At 46.8% G+C, this 20840-nt stretch overlaps 1 protein-coding gene across 1 annotated transcript in view; it reads left to right on the top strand.

Moving 5' to 3' along the window:
- LOC146193974 (cell adhesion molecule Dscam1-like) overlaps nucleotides 1–20840 on the top strand; it is a 640182-nt gene that overhangs the window by 567655 nt on the left and 51687 nt on the right. Inside the window, exon 22 of the mRNA XM_084600664.1 lies at nucleotides 1455–1780. Within this exon, the coding sequence (XP_084456790.1) occupies nucleotides 1455–1780 (326 nt within the window). The remainder of the gene's footprint in view (nucleotides 1–1454; nucleotides 1781–20840) is intronic.

The following is a 20840-nucleotide window of genomic DNA, read 5'->3' as shown; positions in this document are numbered from 1 at the left end:
GGGTGGAATCAATGCGAAGAAAGGAGGAGCGCTTAGGAATGAAATGCTGTACACGAGCTGTTTCGGGAGTAATCGAGAGTTTTCCGGCGCATGTCAAACAAGTCTGACGGATGGCTTTGGAGGAGCGAGGGAGGAATACACGAGTATTATGCGCCCTCTCTGAAACGCATTATAATTGCTTTCCTCAAAGTGCGGTACCGCATGCTTCTTTTGCGCTGTTTTATTTCGTCATTGACGACTACGGGAGGCAAAGCATGCGTTACGCTATGTCGCATGCGCCGGAAGTATTTTTGTTCCGTGTAAAATGATTTTTTTCCACTCAACAATAACCTTTCTCGACTCGGCGCGTGTCAGCAAAGCAGCTTTTCCAGCATTTATTAGACCTGATAAACTTTAGGAGTGGGCAATGTAGCGTCGATTCCTTTTTTTTTTTTCAGCTAAACGTTTTTCTGGTTTTTATTAAGCGCTTTCAATCAGCAGTGGTTATGCTCTCTGTTGAAGGGTATTAAAAAGCATTTCAGAAAAGATATAATCAGCATAGTTCTGAATGCATTAAAACCTTTGATCAGAACAATGTCGTCAAGCGTAAAAACTAGTTCTAAGGCGGAACATTGCAGCAGAGACATCACGGTCCCGGGTACTACTTGACTTTTGACATTATTTCATTTCATGATCAACCGCCATTATCAAGTTTCATTCAACGGTATACTACACAAATGTAGTTACCGAGATCATATAAAAATAACTAAGCGAATCAATTTGAAAACAAGGCAAACCAAGATACCTGCTGCTTTTCCTAGTCACGCGTGAAATGAGCACCACACCTACTGTCAAGTCTTCTTCGTGAAGCCCGTATCCATCCGATGAGCAAGCACCAGTAGCGCTGCCGCGGAAGCCCCCAAAACGTATTCCGAAACGTCTTTTGAGGCATCACTAGCTCCTGTACTGGCGAGCGCGTGCAGTCGGTGTGAAACCCCTTAGAGATACGCAACTTTTACGTGCTCTGGAGCACATGACCGCGCTTGCATGACTGGCATATGGAGCGTAGTTCCACGAGCATGTCCCTTTGCATTCTGCTTGCCGCTGGGAAATGGCCTCAGGGACTCCACTTGAACCTCCGTAATCTTAATTTACCAAGCGCAGACACTTGTGCGTGTTTGGTAGAATTTCTAGAAATATTCGCGTGTAGAACATGCAAGCACTGTTAGTGCTCCGCTAGAAAACTTTGCAAAACTATGTACCCATGGCATCTCATTGATCCAATGTTACGAACAAAGAAAAGGACGCGCTACACATATATCATTACATCCAGTATTACACATTACTGCGATGGTTAGAACATGCTATTTAGAATAACTACACATATGAACTCCCGATAATCTTTCGTAAAGGCCGCCAGGCTGCTCAAGTAAGAGCACCGCAAAATGTTTCAACGACTGACTTCCGCTCCGCAGGTGAGGATGACCGCAGCCGCACGAGCAAGACGGGCAGCCGTGACATGGTGGACATGGTGCTGCTTAGCAAGAAGCTGCACTCGTCTTTTGACGAGACCAACGCCAAGAGCTTCTACCCGTCGCCGCCACGGCTTGCGCAGCAGCAGCAGTCTCAGCAGACGCAGCAGCAGTGCCTGTCGGCGGCGCATAGTGCGGGGCAACTGGCCTCCGCGGGCCAGGAGTTCGACGACGCCAACAGCGACTGCGACAGCGTGCCTTCCAACGGCGGCGGCGAGGGGCAGCACAGACACCACCACACATACGACGTGCCTTTTCACGTGCGCAGGGTGAGATGCCAAGCGGGTGAAACTCCAGCCACTGACCTTGCTGCATTGGGTTCTTGCAAGCAGCCGCGTATTTGGAGATGCGTGCAGAGACTGTTTTTAGAGACGTAGCTCTACTACACCAGTTACAAACCCAGAAAACGCCTCCATCAGCCTAGACTTCAAGCTTGGTCAAGTTCTAACTGAGACTGCGCCTGCGTAGCGACACATATCGCTCGGCGTGTACGTAGTGGGCAATGATGAATTGAGGCATGACCGCATGACTTAATGACAGTTCATGACCATGCGATTAACTTACCATTTGTTAATTACGCGTCGTAGGTAACCACAGTTAATTACCTAATTCTGATTAAATATTCAACTTAGGGTACATCATCCAGTCACATATGGTTGAAGGGCTTATGTCGACCATAACTGCATTGGACTGATTTAGGTAATTAATAGCTACCGTAATAAGTTCACCGTTATTAAAAACTGAACGTTACTCTACATCATCAACTCATTTATCGTTGAAAATGGTTCGACGGGTAGAATCCGAAAATATATATGATAGTATATATAGCTAACACCAAACATTGAGTTTAACGAGAACTTAAACCCTTAATGGTTTGTTTTCTCAAGTACCCTTGAGCCCAGGGGAGCGGTGAAAGTAGCGATTGGACTTAGATTATAGAAACAATCTTTGTCGCGTACTTGATTTCGCATGAGAAGATATCTTTTATTAGGATATCTCTAGTGCATTAAAAAAGGAATTATTTTCAGCGCGCTTTTATTAGATTTTTTTTTTAATAAATGAGCCGAGCTGCCATGGTTTTCAGGCACGTGGCTCTTTCCAAATTGAAACTGCTTTCAATTTACTGCACTTGTATCACTAATTTGCGCATTCGATAGTCTAAAATTGCTTAACTTAGAGATATGAAATGAGAGCCCTTGTTGCAAGAAGATAATCATAAGCAAGGGCACAGCTGAGAAGGCGCAATTATTTATTCAATCAATCAATCAATTAATATTCAATCAGGCAATCAATCAATCAATCAATCAATGAATGGTTTATTTTTACAGAAAGCACTAAGAAAGGAACAAGCTCATTAAAGCATAATTTCGCTTATGTGACGCCCGTTGTACTTGCTGAAACGCTTCCTTGAACCCGGAAATCATACTGAGTCTTAAGGATTTCTGACGCTGCGATTCCAATAACTTGCGAGCAACGAACTGCTTAATCACCATGATGCTGTGAAAATTTCCCGCTAATTACAGGAGCAATAGGAAGGGTGGCTGCAACTGTGCATGTAGACGCCATGATACCACTGGGTGCCACATTACTTTGAAACATAAGGCCACCTGTGTTTCTTGATGTCTCTTGCAAACATTTCATGGAAAGCCATGCCTGATTATTTTCACCCGCAGAAGGATGCAAGCAGTCATTGTGCCTCTAGCCGAGTTAGTTTCATTGACAAATGTGCTTTTACTTGGTTCCCTTCAATAGCCTTCCTAAAAGACAGCATTCACTTTTTATTTATTTTTTTCACTTTTCGCCGGAGCACTAGACAATGAAAATCTTCTGCTTATTTATCAACAGGATGTTTTTGAAGGGCAGAGTCAACGCCTTAAATGTCCACGGCGATTCCATCAGTTCAATATTATAGGACTGCGCGTAAGTTTGTTTCAGAGCGGACTGTTCACTGATTGCATCTTCATCCCTATTGACAACATGTGAGCAAAGAGTTGATCTAGTTGGTGCAACATTTCTTAAAAATACAGCTCTAGGGACAAATGGCAAGCGAGACTCGCTTGTCCGTCGTCCGTTGCAATGTGTGTTTGATAAATATAGCCTTCATAGCTATCATCACTATCGCTAATACCTTCATTATGAACTGAATGCATCGTCGTTTCCGTTGCTACTATCATCATCATGCTAGAAACGGAGAGTTACGATCGGTTTCTCAAGAGCCCGCCGTGGAGTAGCGGTTTGCGCGCTCGGCTAGGGACCGTAGTTGTTGATTCCCGGTAGAGGCAAGACTTTGTGCGAACTGGTTTGGTTTGGTTTGTGATGTTTAACGTTCCAAAGCAACTCAGGCTATGAGAGACGCCGTAGTTGAGAACTCTGGAAATTTCGACCACCTGGGGTTCTTTACCGTGCACTGACAACGCACAGCACACGGGCGCCTTGCTTTTCGCCTCCCTCGAAAAGCGGCCGCCGAGGCCGGGATTCGATCCCGCTTCCTTGGGAACAGTAGACGAGCGCCGTAACCACTGCGCCACCCCGGCGGACTGTCAGTCTATGCAAATACCCAGTCACGAATGGGATGTAATCTACGGAAAGTGTGCCATGACGTACACATCTTTGAAAGCACATGACAGGGCTATGTTGTTCGAGCCAGTTAAAGCTGAGTAGAAATAGAATAACTTAATCTGGAAATAGTCATGGTTGCAAAGTTATTCTAAGTATTCTAAACGTACATTCTATTTAATTTACCCAAAGACTCATAACTTGAAAAGCTGGCGTATAATTTTGTCAAGATTAACAAAAACAAGTAAAAGAGGCGCAAGAAAAAACGTTTAGCGATTTTCAGTTGCGCGTTGCTTCCTTCCAATCGGGCGTTTATTCCTTGCGATGTTCGGCAAACTCATACGGGGTCGAAAACAAGAGTGTTAATCATTTCCACTCTGTGCATCCACTGGCGGAGTACAAAGAGGGTTTTTCTCTTTTTCTAATGACATCTTCGTCGTGTGTCGGATATCGATATCACATTTTACTATCTCTCTCTGTCTGCAGGTCAAACTGCGCTTCATGTTCCTGGCGGAAGCATTTACGTTCACTTTCGGATGCAAATCACACTTTTTGCTACCAACTAACCCTAAACCCTTTCGTCCGAAGTTGCTTATTCAGTGTCGGTTGGCCCTGTGCCAACGAAAAGTGACATAAACAGATAGTTTCGCTGACGCCAATTTTTTGTTGTTGCTGATGTGTGGCATCCGTATGCTCAAGGAAAGGACATCACACTATTCGGAGGCTAAGATGGTAATGGCCTTGTTTTTGTCAACTCAGCAGGGGCAATTTGGTCTACACTCGCATAGAATCTGAAAAGAATCTCCTCCCAAGTGAACATCAAGTTTTATCAGTTTTGGGAGCTTGTTTATGCATCTCATAGATACCCTCTATATACGGGTCCTATCCTGGGCTCTTTATGCAAAATAATTTATTTTTTTGTGCTCACATTCCAGAAAGGTTTCAATATTTGTTTGCGCGAAACAAACAAAATTGAGATGTAACGCAACGAGCTTCGACAACATACCAAAAGAAGTGACAGGGAGAGTTATGAACACAGCTGAAGTACTTGCACCATCGTAGTCTCATCAGCGTTCTCGGATGTCCATATAGGACCAAAAGTGGAGGTTTTGCCCAACGATTGACAGCTTTGTATGCCGCTGCATTGTATTCAGAAACGCCGGGTAGAAAATGGATCTGCGCAATTGGATATACAATAAGATTTGACAATGCTGTTTAGTTTCCTCTTATTTTTATATATTCATTACATGATGATTTACTAGATGAGGGATCAGCGGAAAGCAGAGAATCAAGCGGAAGCAGGATGAAGCTTTCGTCCTAAATTCAGCCCTTTTTTCCATTTCCTTCAGACGTCCTCAGCATCAGTGCGCGCAGAGAAGTGCGGGGCGAACAATCTTTACCGCAGCCGAAAAACTTTCCAGCGGCCGCCAATCGCGGCGCCAAGGTTGAGATGATCGGCGTCTCTCCACCGCTCTGGCCCGGACATAAAAGATGTGATGGACGACCCGTTTTCCTCTCTCTCTTTTTTTTTTCGCTTCTGCTCTCAACCTCTCTGTTTTCTGTTCCTTTGTGGAAATGCCGCTTTAAGTTTTTACCCCGCTTGTTTTCCTGTGCGGCTTCGTATTTGTATGCCGTTCGAAGCAGCAACTATTGTCCTGTCTTTTTTGTTTATTTTTATTTCTGCCGTTGGCGTTGTGTTGACATACGTCATGCCCTACCCGTATGTTCATACCGACACAGTCGATGCAGGGTATTTCTGTCTCCAGAATCATTATACCACTGTGGACACGAATGACTTTGCCCCGGGAATACCAGTCCGTTCAAAGGGATATTAAAAGGAAAAGAAAAGACTCCTTCACCCTGTCTGGGCACAACTACAGCTAGCAGTGGACAAGGAAGAGAAAGAAACGGAGGCGGAACATAGGGAAGGAGGTTTTCGGGGATGGTGAAGAAAAGAGATGAGAGGGAGGAAGTAAAGGGAAATGGCGTTAGAAGAGCCCCACTCTGTATCGACCACTAGAGCGTCCTCCATTGTCTGCAGCTAACGCTGTCCGCGCCGGCCGCTCGCAGGCCTTCATCCGCAGCGCGCGTTATCTCGTCTCAAATGTTGTAAACACACTCTTTCGACGTGCTAGCGCCTGGTGGGCCGGAGCAGAATTAAAGGGATCCGAAAAACAATGCGCAAAAAGGCGAGCGACAGAGATCGTGCTCAGTAAAAAAAAAAAAATAAAAGATACACACACAAAACGAAAGGGCAAAGGCGCGCAGCAGCTCGGAAGCTTAAAAGATGAGGTTAACTACTGCTCATGACGAAGAGCGGAGCGGGAGAGCAGCCACACTTTGGAGGGGAATCGATAATGACGTCGGCTGTGTAGCATACCCGCGCGATCTTGCGAATTAAATGCCAGGAAGAAAGGAACAAATTATAAGAAGGGCTGCAACAGAATAGGCGCGCCCTGAAGGAATGGCAGAAAGGGGGAGTTGGGTTACAGTGTGGAAAGGAGGGAGCTCGACTATACGAATAAGAAGTGCTTGGTTGCCCGAGCGGCATGAGCAAACAGTGAACGCTTAAACACGTGGCTCGGGAACCCCCGTTTTGGCTGCTTTGTTCCTTATGTTCGATACTCTGCGCCTTTGCGGCTTATTCCTTTTTGTTATAATCCTTTTTATCTTTTGAAAAGCTGGCGCGGGCGGTGCGTGAGACAGAGGCGGACAGCGCCGCGAAGAGCCTGCTGAACGCTGTCGACGTGCCTCGGTAATTGGAAACCAATAGGCAGCCGCTAAGAGTGTTTACGATAACGGAGGAAACATCAATATGCACACGAGCGAACGGGCGGATGCAATTTTCAGCGCCCCGTGGCCCCTGCAGTCCGTGCCGAAGTTTGCCCAGTGCGAAACACACGCCGCGATGTTTGTGTCGACGTAGCTTGATTTGCTCCTCACTTAGCTTCGTGCATTGTATCTTTTACTTGCAGAACATATGACACGAACGCTTCGGGGAAAAATGGCTGCAGCGAAAACAACTAGGCATGACATCAATATGAGCACGTTTTACTGAGTGCGTCAGGTTACGTATGCGCCAGGAATAAGATTTAGTACTGCTGTCGACAACCTAATGCGGAATAAATCATTGCGTGCTGTTGACGTTCTTGAGGGAAATGCTTGGCAGTCGCATCACACTGCCGTTTTTGCTGCCTTGTAGAGCGGACGTTAGCAACACTGGATTGAATTCGAAAGCGCGAAATGCCATATAATGTCACAGCGCTTGCGAGCCTGCCCATTTGCTTACAGCATAAATATTGCAATGGATATACGTTTAGGAAGGGGACAGAGAGATAGAAGTGGACTTTGCATACTGGGATAACTGTGTCAGGGGCGATACCTAGTCTTACGGCTCCGTTTAGGAGGACAGACATGTCTTTCTCAAGAATATATTGTCGAATAAAACACAAGACATCTAGGACAGAAAGATTCAGAGAGTCTCATCAGCGAAGCCTCGGAAACTTCTACGAACTTCTACGTCATCAGGGCTGTAATACCGGCGTTGCTTGTTTTGCTTGCAGCCTTTTCTTCATTTCCCTTGTTATTTCCAACTGTTTGCTTACTAGTACCTTCTCCTTAGCCATCATAGCCGGTTTGAACAATACCGGCACGCGCCCATATTTTCATTCGCTAGTACATAAATACAAGTACTATAACTTCTCATTAGAGAACTTTAGTTCAGCTCAGAAGCAGTAGCATAGATATATAATAGTTTCATGGATATTGGCAGCAGAGGTGCCGTCACCTGGCTCGGTGGAGAAACTCCTGATACAGATCTTGCGCAAAAGGCATCGCGTAACTAGATATACATCTACCCTATTTTAACATCACTGAAAAAAATAGACAGGCATGAGGATGAGAGGCAGGGATGTTAAGCAGAAAGGCCTCCGGTTAGCTACCCTACACTGGGGAAAAGTGTTAAGGGCACTAAAAAGGGGAAGAGAAAAGGGACGGGGAGCACAGTGAGAGTTTGTCACACAAGCCGGTGGCTGTTAGATTACTGAACAGCGCCTGGTATGCCTTCAAGGCGGCTGACTGCCATGGCCATGGACCAAGGTTCTTATCCGGCGTTAAAGGGCGAAGATCGAGGCGGTCCAGTGCCCAACGCAGCTTATGTCTCACTCACAAATGTAGGGTATTCACATGAAAGATGCTCGATTTTCTCTTCATAGCCGCAATTTTCACAGGCAGGCTGTCGGCCATTCCAATCCTGAAAGCATACTTGTTTGTGAACGCAACATCGAGCCATAAATGGCACAGCAACGTTGCTTCTCGACGAGCAGTCTGATGGGGAAGGCGGAGGCGCAGTTCTGGATCCAGTGCCCTGAGGCGGCGGTTGCTAAACTCCCCCGTATTTCACGCTGAAATTGTGATCTCCAGGGCCAAACGGCGTAGGGCACATGCGGCATCAACCCTCGTTATGGGGATTGCAACTGGAATGCCATCGCTGTGGGCAGAACGGGCAACCTCGTCCGCCTGGTGGTTTCCCTTGCTGCCGCAGTGTCCTGGCAGCCACTGAAAAATATTGTGACCTTTCGATAGTGTGTCGTGGTACAGCTTTGCGGATCTCTCCAATGAGTTGTTCATGTGATCCGAGGCGTAGTGCTGCTTGCAGGCCTTGAAGTGCTGCTTTAAAATCTGTAAACACTGTCCAGTAATGTGGACGTTCTTTGTAAATGAATTCAACTGAACTGCCGCGCGTAGGGCAACTAGTTCAGCACAAGATGAAGAGGTCAGGCATGATGTTTTAACCTTTATCAGGATTGACTTGGCCGGTATGATCACAGACCCCGCGGAACTGGTTAGATTAACTGAGCCATCTGTGTAGACATGTATGCAATTTTGAGTTTTGAAGTGCAGTTACTCTAATGTCAATTATACACAGACATGTGGCGCAACAAACACCATCACATGAGAAGAGATCACATGTCTCTTCGCATGTGATTGTGTTTGTTGCGCCACATTTCTGTGTATTATGCAGCACCAACCTCAAGCTGTTGTTTTGAGATAATGTCAGTTGTTTAAGTGCAGGTGATGACATTCTGGCTTTCTTCTTAATTCGAGGAATATTATTTTTGTCCTGGGTCCATGTAGACTCCAAGTGGGGGAGCATGGTTTTACAGCGGGGGTGAACGGTGAAGGAATATAGGTGCGATGGGGCTTCTATAACATTGGCGAATGTAGTGCTTGGCCTAATTATAAGAAGGGTTGCTAGATGATGACTAGGAACCCTGGTTAGGTGCCGAATATGCGTTCTCATTGTGTCAGCAGCAATATGTGTGGTAACAGGATGATCCCGAGCGACATGAACAGTCGCTGCTGTTGAGGCACAATTGGGAAGTCCAAGGCATATACGAACACTTGCAGACTTTGAAGGGTCCTGAGGTTCATTTTTCTAATGTTATTAAATATGGAGAAGCTGTATAGCATGTAGATCATAAACAGTGACCGGTAAAGTTGGAGCATCGAGTGCACTGGTGTGCCCCAGGACTTTCCCCCGAGGAAGCAGAGAACTTGACAATCGCTACATGTTTTCTTCTCATTTCTCTGAGATCAAGACTCCGCGAAAGATTTCTGTCAATGACAACTCCAACGAATCGGTGGCTTCTCTCGTAGGGAATAGATTTGTCATTGATGCATATGGGGTGACGTGACATTGTTTTGCGAGAGAATGCCACAAGGGAACACTTCTCGGTCAAAGTATCTGGGCCTTGCATAAGAAGGCAAGACGTAAAAATTATTGAAGCCTTTTGTAGCCTCACACGTACTTTGGGCCGAGTCACACTGGATGGCCCAATACTTATATCACTTGCATAGATGGAGATTTCAGCAGATTTTGGTAATAAGCCTGCAGGCCTATGAGAGTAAGGTTGAGTAGAGTTGGGCTGAATACTCCACCCTGTGGAACTCCGGGCGAACTTCGAAGTAGAGACGTTGGTCCCCCTTCAGTCTGGACGCAAAGGGACCTCTTTGACAGGTAGCTGCGTATCCAGCCACCTGTGGTCTCTGATCTCAGCAACTACCAGGGCGTCTAAAATGGCCTGATGTGTTATGTTGTAGCAAGCGCCCTTGATGTCCAAAAACAATACTACTGTCAATCTTTTGAAAGTCTTTTTGTGCTGAGCAGACGTTACGAGGTCAACCACATTGTCAATAGAGGAGCGGCCACAAACCCGGATATAAAAGGTGTATAAATATGGTATCACTCTAGGTACCATTTGACGCTTGTTTGAAACATTATTTCCATGACTTCGCCGTCACAGCAGGCCAGTGCAATTAGACGATATGGCGCAAGGTCGAGTGGTGACTTTCCCGGTTTCATAAGTGCAACCAGGCGACTAGTACTCCATTCCTCAGGAACTGTGCCATCGCACTATGACGGATTGTAATTATTCAAAAGATACCATCGAGCCTCCTGGCCAAGGTTAAGTAGTGCGGGCCTTGGCGAGGATGACACCATCGGGCCCTGGCGATGATGACTTTCTCTAACATGCCAGCGCAGCATCAAGTTCCTCCATGTAGAAGTGGAGATCCATCTGTGAATCCTGCGAAGGTGGAACGTCGCAGCAATGCAGCGTTGTGAATGGGTCCTGTGCGACTGTTATTCTTGCGCAGAAATCTTTCACTACTTCTACCTCACTACATCTTTGGTGGAGCGCGAGAGATTTGATCAGGAGACGCTGTTGAGGGGACGTGCGAAGGCCACGAATGACACTCCAAACGCATAACAAAGGCTTGCGTAGATCTAGCTTTCACACACAAAAAAAAAACCTCTAGCGTTGTGTCTGTAGGGCCTGAATTTGGCACTGAATCTTCTGCGTACGCCGTGCTTTTCTGAGCTCTAGGTGCGACTTTGTGCGTCTGTATCTACGCTCTGCCCTCCACCGAAGTGATCGCATTCGTTGTAGCCCAATGTCGAAATCGCTGCAGTTTGCAACTGGGTTAAATGAGCAAGTTGCGTTTTCCATGGCTTGCTTAATTTTTTCTTCAAAACCTGTGGAGAATCCTTCTGTGCAGGCATCCTCCATTCGTGATTTAAAAGCTGTCCAATCAATGTGCTTTATACGTTTGGCTAAGTGGGATGTGGCATGGCCGGCAATGATTTAGTTCAGTTCAGTCGTTCAGTCGTGTCCTACTCTTCGTGACCCTATGGACCATGTCAAGCCACGCTTTCCGGTTTCTCACTATCTTCCTAACATCACATAACTTCATCTGCAGTGCCTCGAGGATGCCATCCAACCATCGCGTTTGCTGCCTACCCCTTCTCCGGCGACCCTCAACCTTTCCCAACATCAAATCTTTCTCCAGCGACTCCTCCCTTCTCATCAGATGACCAAAGTAGCTGAGCTTTAACTTTAAAATTTGACCCTCCAATGAGCAGTCAGGGTTTATGGTCGACAATATCGACTGATTTGATCTTCTGGCAGTACAAGGAACTCTCAAGAATCTTCGCCAGCACCACAATTGAAACGCGTCAATTCTTCGGCGGTCAGCCTTTTTCAGAGTCCAACTATCGCATCCATACATCACAACTGGAAAGACCATAGCACGAGTTATACGGATCTTGGTTGGCAGACTAATGTCTCTGCTCTTTACTAGGCGGTCAAGGTTAACCATTGCTCTCTTTCCCAGAAGCAGGCGTCTCCTAATTTCATGGCTGCAGTATCCTTCCGAGGTAATTTTGGAGCCCAAGAAGAGAAAATCTGCCAAAGCTTCCACTTCTTGCCCCTTGATGCTCCAGGACTTGATAGGGCAAGACGCCATGATCTTTGTCTTTTTAATGTTCAGTTGAAGCCCAAACTTCTCACTCTCTTCTTGTACGCGCATCAGAAGTCTCTTGAGTTCCACTTCACTTTCTGACATTAAAGTGGTATCATCCGCATATCTAAGGTTGTTGATACGTTTTCCAGCAATCTTCACTCCAGCTGAAGACTCGTCCAGACCGGCCTTCCTCCTCATGCACACTGCATATAGGTTAAATAGGCAGGGCGACAGTATGCAGCCTTGCCTCACTCCTTTCTCAATCGGAAACCAATCAGTAAGACCATGCCCAGTTCTGACTGTGGCCTCTTGCCCTTCATACAGGTTCCTGAGGAGACAGATGAGGTGAATTGGAACTCCCATCTCTTGGAGAGCTTGTCACAATCTGCTGTGATCTACGCAGTCAAACGCTTTCGCATAATCAATAAAGCAGAAGTAGATGGGTTTCTGGAACTCTGTTGCGTTTTCCGTGATCCAGCGAAGGTTGGCAATTTGGTCTCTAGTTTCTCTGCCCTTGCGAAACCCAGCTTGCACGCCCTGAAGCTCCCGATCCACATACTGCTGCAGCCTATCTTGGAGAATTTTCAACATCACCTTGCTAGCATCCGAAATAAGCGCGATCGTGCGGTAGTTGGAGCAATCTTTGGCACTGCCTTTCTTTGGAATGGGGATGTAAACTGACCTCCTCCAATCCTGTGGCCACTGCATAGTTGTCCAAATCTTCTGACATAATGTATGCAGAATGTTAAGAGCGTCATGGTTGAGGTTTTGAAGCAACTCAGCTGGAATGCCATCAATTCCGCTAGCTTTGTTCTTAGCAAAGCTGGCTAAGGCCCATTCAAATTCACTCTTCAGATGCCCGGCTCGAGATCAGTAATCACAACCGTCTTATGTTGGGTTTGCACATTCGGGTCCTTCTTGTACAGTTCTTCTGTGTATTCCTGCCACCTCTTCTTTATATCTGAGGCTTCAGTGAGGTCCGTGCCTCGTTTGTCCTTTATCACGCCCAGCTTAGCGCAGAAGCTTCCTTTGATATCTTTGATTGTCTTATACAGTGATCTTGTGTTCCTTAATTGGCTGTTGTCCTCAACTGCTTGGCACTGTATGTTCAGGAAGGCGTTCTTATCTCTCCTTTCTATTTTCTGAAAATCCGCATTGAGAACCTTGTATCTTTCTCTTTCCCCCATAACGTTTGGCATCCTCCTTTCCTCAGCTATTTGCAAAGCCTCTTCAGATAACCAGTTTGCTTTCTTGCATTTCTTTTGCTTTGGAACTACCTTAGTAGCTACTTCTTGTGTTATATCACGAACATCAGTCTACATCTCTTCGGGATCTCTGTCTTCTAGATCTAATCCTTGAAAACGATTCCTCGCTTCCACTGCACATTCTAATGGAATTTGATCCAGATCATACCTGAAAGGCCTTCTAGTTTTCTGCGTTTTCCTCAAACGAAGCTTAATCTTGGCAACAAGAAGCTGATGATCGGTGCCACAATCGGCCCCAGGCCTTGTTTTTACTGCTTGTATAGCGCTTCTCCATCTCTGTCGGCAAATAATATAATCGATGTGATTCCTGTACAGACCGTCCGGTGAAGTTCATGTGTACAGACGCCTCTTGTGCTGTTGAAAATGAGTATTCGCTATGGTCAGGTTGTTTTCTTGACAAAACTACTAGCCTCTGCCCAGCTTCATTTGACTCACCAAGACCGAACTTACCTGTAATTCCGGATATTTCTTCACTCCCGACCTTAGCATTCCAGTCTCCTATGAGAAAAACGACGTCTGATGATGGGGTGCGGTCTAAAAGGCATTGTAGGCCCGCATAAAATCTCTCAACGTCAGTTTCTTCAGTAGTAGTGGTCGGTGCATAGGCTTGGATAACTGTTATGTTGAAAGGGTGACCTTGGATCCGAAGTGAAATCATTGGGTCGTTTCTAGGGCTGTACCCTAGCACTGCCTTTCCAATTCTTCTGTTTACTATGAGAGCGACCCCATTCCTTCTATTGGATTCGTGCCCACAATAAAAGACATAATGGTCGCCGGAGTTAAATTTTCCCATTCCGGTCCACTTGAGCTCGCTGATACCCGAGATATCAATGTTCAATCTGTCCATTTCTGGCTTGACGACATCCAGTTTACCTTGCGTCATAGATATTACATTCCATGTTGCTATGCGATATATCTCCTTGCAACATCGGAATTTCCGGTCGCTTCCCGACACATCCACAACTGAGCGTCCTTTTGGCTTTAGCCCAGCCTCTTCATTCGTCCTGGAGCTACAAGGAATCGCCCTTTGTTCATCCCCAGTAATATGTGGGACGCCTTCCAACCTGGGGGGCTCATCGTCCGGCGCTATATCATTAATGGTATTGTGACTGGCCATAGGGATTTCTTGGCGGGAAATACTGGAGTGGGTTACCATTACCTTCTACAGCGAATCACATTTTATCAGAACTCTCTTCCGTGACCTGTCTATCTTGGTTGGCCCTACACAGCATATCTCACGACTTCATCGAGTTTCGCAAGCCCCTCCGCCACGACAAGGCAGTGATCCATGAAGGGACGGCAATGATTTGGTAAGTTGGAATATAGTCGTTGCCATGAGTTTTTACATCTGAAAACCACTGAACGCTGTCGATAAGGCATTCTGAAACAAATGTCAAGTCCAAGCAGCTGCCATAAGTACCTCCACGAATATAAGTTGGAGTTCCGTCGTTGAGGCACCGAAGGCCATGTTCAAAGGCGAAGGACAGAAGCTTTCTTCCCGTTAGATCCATCCTAACACTTCCGAACATGGTTTGGTGAGCATTGGAATCACCTATAATTATCCACAGGCTTGATGTGACTGCCATGAAAGCACTCAACCTTTCGGCGTCAAAGCGGCTTGGAGGTGCCAAGTACACAGCCACAAGCGTAAATGTGAAGTCCCAGCTCTTCCCAGTCAAGCAAACATGCTATGTAGTTCTCGTTGTTAGGGAGAAACGAATGAAGCACATGTGTAAGTTCGCGCCGAATGTGAACGATGACCTTGTAGGTTATGTTGCGTGTTGTCGACGCAAATGCCTCATAACTTGATATTCACAAAATGTTTGTCAGATTTGGTTCACATATAACGAAAATGGGGATTGCTGAATATCCTTAATTCTGGACTGGAGTTTGCAGGCATTCCGTTGAAAAATAGACGTTTACTTGACTTCTTTTTGAAAAGATATTGTTACGGACGACAAGGAAGAAGAAGCGGGCAGCGGCGCGGGCAGGAGCGCTCGCGCTAGGCCCGCGAATATTCATTAAACGTCATCTACCATCGTCATCGGTCATGTTCTGTCTCCTGTCTTCATCGGCTTCCGCTTCGTAACATTTGGTTGGAAGTGCGGCGTACGACATCCCCATCCTCGCCTTGGAGCATCGAGGCCATCTTCAAGCCGGGACCATCACCGAGGGCCCAGGGACATCGCCGAGAAGCTTCGCCCCAGCCCTTCAAGCCCAGACCTGAACAACTACCACCGCCCAGCCCCCAGCCCGGACCTGAAGACAAGGAGAACAGACATACGAATCAGAACCGAGACGAAGGACCCGAAAGACCCGAATGACCCGAAGGAACCGATGGATACGAACACGCAATCCCCGCCCAACCTGCCCGACGTGACCTCGAGCCATCGGTCCCATGGACTCTGGTGACGGATGGTTGACAGCTCCAAGGGAGGCGGATCACCCACGCATCAGACATCGTACCGGCAAGCCGTTCTATTCTATCCTTCTTCCTCTTCTTCTTCAAGCATCCAGACACGCCCATCATCATGCCATAAAATCAACATCGCTAAACTTCCTCGTCCACGATCGGGACAATCGCTCGGTGGCCCCGGGTCATGTTACAGACGACAAAGAAGAAGAAGCGGGCAGCGGCGCGGGCAGGAGCGCTCGCGCTAGGCCCGCGAACATTCATTAAACGTCATCTTACATCGTCATCGGTCATGTTCTGTCTCCTGTCTTCATCAGCTTGCCGCTTCGTAACAATATATTCGGAGAAGCTATGATGCCTTCTACTGTAAAGCCGCAAGAACCGGATGCAGTGTGTTCAGTACTTGCAGTGCCTTGTGTGCTGCTGGCGTGCGCAGGTCGGAAAGAAGAACACGTATGACATTCATCAGTGACGTGAGCATTGCGATCACTTGCAGGTCTTGGTCACGGTCCGCAGCAGTCGTTTTGGCTGGATCAGTCCTAGGCGTTGGACGCTTGGAGTGCGGCAATGTTCCAGTTCCGGTGGTTGTAGAAGACTTTGGTAGTAGTGGCCAACTTTTTTTCTTGTGCAGCAGGTCCCTCGTCATCAGACATCGGTTTCGCTTGGTTTAGTATGACTGTCAGTGGAGTCGGAACAGTTGCAGTGGCACTTGGGAGCTTTGCTTCAAAGGTTATTCGTTTCTTCGAGGACCTTCAACGGCGCTAACGACGTGGCCGTACTTTAGCAGCGGCTTTTCTGTGCGTAGAATGGTCCCACACCATTTGCTTCAGCACCGCCCACTCAGTCTTCATGCGGGGGCAATGTCTAGAAGAATCGTTAGGGCTGCGGCAGTTGGCGCACTTTAAAGTAATGGCCTAAAGTAATACCTCAGTAATCTGCGATTTGCTGATGACATTGTCTTGCTAAGCAACTCGGGGGATGAACTGCAAATAATGCTTGATGACCTAGACAGGAAAAGTAAAAAGGTAGACTTGAAAATCAATATGCAGAAGACTAAGGTAATGTTCAACAGCCTCGGGAAGGAAGAGCGGTTTACATTAGGTAGCAAAATACTGGAAGTAGTAGGCGAACATGTCTACTTAGGACAGGTAGTAACCGCAGATCCGGATCATGAAAAGGAAATAACAAGAATAAGGTTGGGATGGAGCACATTTGGCAAGCACTCGCAGATTATGACTAGCAGCTTACCGGTATCGCTCAAGAGGAAAGTATACAACAGTTGCATCTTGCCTGTACTCACCTATGGGGCTGAAACGTGGAGGCTAACCAAGAGAGTTCTACTTAAGTTGAGGACAACCCAGAGGGCTATGGAACGAAAAATTGTACGGGTAGCATTAAGAGATGGAAAGCGTGCAGAGTGGGTCAGAGAAATAACACAAGTTACCGGCATTCTAGTAGAAATTAAGAAGAAATGGACATGGGCAGGACATGTAGTGCGAAGAGAGGATAACCGATGGTCGCTGAGGGTTACAAACTGGATTCCAAGGGAAGGAAAGCGTAGCAGTGGGCGGCAGAAAGTTAGGTGGGCGGATGAGATTAAGAAGTTCACAGGCGTCTAGTGGATGCAGCTAGCACAGAACCGGGTTAAGTGGAGAAATATGGGAGAGGCCTTCGCCCTGCAGTTGGTATAATCAGGATGTTGATGATGAAAGTAATGGCGCGGCTTATGTCACCGGTGTGTGGCTCGGAGCATCTCAGACACACGATGGAGTTGTTACAGACAGCAGTCACATGGCCGATCATCATATACTTCCTGCACTTCAAGGCTTAGGCACGAAAGGTCGAACTGGATGTCAAAAGTGGCCAACCATCACGTACGATGGTCTGCAGTCACCCTTGAAAGTTAGCTTGATGCATGCATTGTTTCCTAGGCGCTGAACTCGGGTTATTGAGATGCCATTTGTCACCAGCTTGATCAACATAGGTAAATCGGTGTCACAAGTGGCGATGTCAAGATTGTAAATTCCACCAGCCGTAGTTCCGCTCTCTTGAAGAGTAAGAGGGCTTACGTTAATATTGCCGCGTTTAGTGAAGCCGGATAAACTGTAGTGCATTTCGCTCCTTGACATCAATGGCAATGATGTTCTTATAGGGGTATATCCTCATGTCTTTGATACCTCCCGGTACTACGCTTTCCAAATATATGGATATGGCTTGCCTGTTCAGGAGGTTTAAATTTTCTGTCGGTTGCTGTGGCACAAATAAAGCTGTATGTATCGGCGTACTTCGCGCCGTGATGATCATTGACGTGTTCGAAGAGGATGCCTCCGCTTGCCTGCGCATCCTACGCTTGGCCTTCTTATTGACAACCGGTACGAAGCCATCTTCGATTGAGGAGGCATCACTTGGCGCCTAGTACACATCAGTGTCTTGGCTCCATGAGTCGATCGGGTGGTAGGTGCGCTTTCTCTGGGTAGCCACTGCCGACACACCAGGTTCCAAATGAGGCCTAGTAGACACACCATTCATCGCCGTAACAAAAAGAGAGGGGCGGCTCCCTGATACGGCACAAATTATAAAAAAAAACTAGAGAGACGTGAATGCAGCTTTCCGTTTCCTCGTCTTCTCGGAAAAATAAATTCACATTGTGTCTAAGTAGGTGTCTTACCAGTGACATAGCTGGTTACATTTCTCTTACAACTAGAGTTGAACAGGGATATATCGTTCTTTAGAGGGACTACAGATTGTTTGGGGTATAAAGGATTAAATGCAGAAAATTAGCAATGAATTAGCTGATATGTGTCAATGCTAATGACATATGCTTCCTAGAGAGATTTATTGCCCACCCTGATCGCAGAGTCGCAGGACATTGCTCGGTCTCACCTGCTTCGCATCAAAATTGTTGTAGACGGTACTTGAGAGCTGTTCCTATCATTGCGGCTTTTCATCATAAGAGCGGTGGCATAGCCATTTGAGCAGCTGCCTGCACACGACCTCCTGTGTCGCTGAGGGATCGCCCATTTCTAGCAGACGCACGATTTCCCCTGATGTTCCGAGTTCAACCCTCACCCGAGACTGCTCAACGGCAGTCAGCGAATGTAGGTAGCGCGGAAAGCGCAGAAGCAGCAAACTATAATATGCCGAGATAAAGCCACACGAGGCCGCTTTCTCGTTTCGAACGTAGAAAGCTGAGCACAACAACGGGCCAGCGCTGCTTATTGGTATCAGTGTAACATTGAATATAGCAATATCATGGCATAACCACTGTGTATCTGCGCACCTGCAGGAAGCCACTTACAAAGCCCAGGACGAGGGCGTGTTACCCTTTTCGGCCATCATCTGTGTATCAAATACCGAAGGCAAACGGTACAAATGAAGCGCATTCTCGCGCCGACACTTTCCGTTTTTTTTTTTTTTGTTTTTTTTTTCTTATTCGAGAAATTTGCCTCAAGGCATAATTTGAGAAAGGGGGAATGGAATGCAGGAGATAGAAAGTTAAAAGTAGAAGTTAAGTCCAGTTTCATTAAGGTAGTCGCAGAGGCTGGCGGTGTAGTTGTTGTACAATACATTGTCTACTTCTCATAATCACAATCGCGGTTCCACCGCAGGCCCACCTTCATGAGCACCCGTTTTTTAACCGGAGCCGTTGCTGGACACTTCCACAACAAGTGACGCACATCACAAATCTCAGGTACAGCGTCACAGTGAGCGCAGCTGTCAGTCACTCGTAGATATATTTCAGAAAACTCCACCGATGACGTACAGATGTGGTCAGAGACGCTCCTGCCCGAATCCAGCGCACAGATACCTCCTCCTGCCGTGTAAGACTACGGGGAAGAGGGTGCGAACACGGAGGATTGAGAGCGCATGTTCGCTGGCGCAGAACTTGAGAATAGGAAACGTGGGACAGGAACGGACCTGGGGGAAGAATGAAAGGGGGTGGGTCTGATGTGTTAATGTAGTATGTCATAGCATCCGCTTGAATGTTATGTAAATGGCGAGCATGGCCGCGGATTTAAAAAAAAATAATAAGACCTTTTCCGTTATTTCCAATACGTTAAAAGATAACGTATCATATAACGAATAGTTTATTTTGGTGAATAAATGTTTCTGGATTTCAATGAAAGCAAGCTTGGAAAAAAAGCGAAACGTGAAGCAAGTGCCGAAAAGTCGACACGTTTGCCGCAAGTGGCGCCAGTGAGCCTCAGCTTGTAGGCGGCCAAATCGAACATGCCCGAACACACGAGGAATCTTGTTCGGTGAGATGCCGCCGGAGCCGCTGCTGTGTCACTTCTTTTCATTGCCTTCTCCCGACCCCCGCGATACACTAGTGGTGCGGGTGGAGTCTGACTTTGGACTCCATCTTACCTTATGCCTTCTCCCGAGAGGACATTAAGCGTATGGTACATGCTGACATTGTTTGATTGATTTTCATGTCTATGCGATAAGTCAACAACGTATCAGATTCCCATGGAACCAACAGCAAAAAGACAAAGCTATCAGATGACGTTTTACGCGATAAAGACAGGAACGAAAATATTTCCTGAATAAACCATTCTCAGTAATTTATGAATCTCTTCTTATTCGCTACATTCTTGCCAAAAGTTTTACAATAAAGGCGATTTCATTGTCTAGTAGCGAGACCGAACAATGCCTTCCATTTCCTCGGTGAATTTCGAAAGCCCCTAGTTCTACTCCGGACTTTATTGCCGGGGGCAGCTTCATCTTGGACCATCGCTATGAGCTTCGGAAAACGTCCATAGGACCAACATCGAGCTCCAGTTACATTTAGCCTGCTGAATGTGCGGTCGTACTGCCTCTGCAACGGACTAGACGACTAGTAACGTCTGCGAAGATTGAGCGGCGGGCCTCATACGCTGAGTTGAAGAGCAAGTGCTTGCATTCACGGCTTCTATAGAACAGGCAGACGGTTGGAAGGGGAGACCGTTGCATTTTGTGCTCTGTGGACGCTTCCATATTTCACTGGACAGACGTGTGAACCTCCTGCAAGCATTGTGGAAGCTGCAGGGAAACCGGTTTCCAACTTTCCAAAGAGGAGGAGTTTTGACAAATTCCTTGCCCGGTGCCAATGTCTTATCCGACGGCCCGCTGTAATCGGTAGTGCAAGTGGCATCTCCGACACGCTTATTTACGAGGTTATGCCAAAGCTTCTTTGTACTAAGCAAAATTTTCGTTTTCTCAGCAGTATCGCGAGCTTTGTGGGATGTGTAGATTGCACATATACTGAACTACAGGTTCCTATTCAAAAACTAACACGCTCAATAACGTGAC

The sequence above is a fragment of the Amblyomma maculatum genome, chromosome 4 (assembly GCF_055883805.1).
Source record: "Amblyomma maculatum isolate TAMU_Amacu chromosome 4, ASM5588380v1, whole genome shotgun sequence".
NCBI lineage: Eukaryota > Metazoa > Arthropoda > Arachnida > Ixodida > Ixodidae > Amblyomma > Amblyomma maculatum.
Note: the sequence above shows the minus strand (reverse complement) of the source record. Positions and strands in the feature narration are given on the sequence as shown.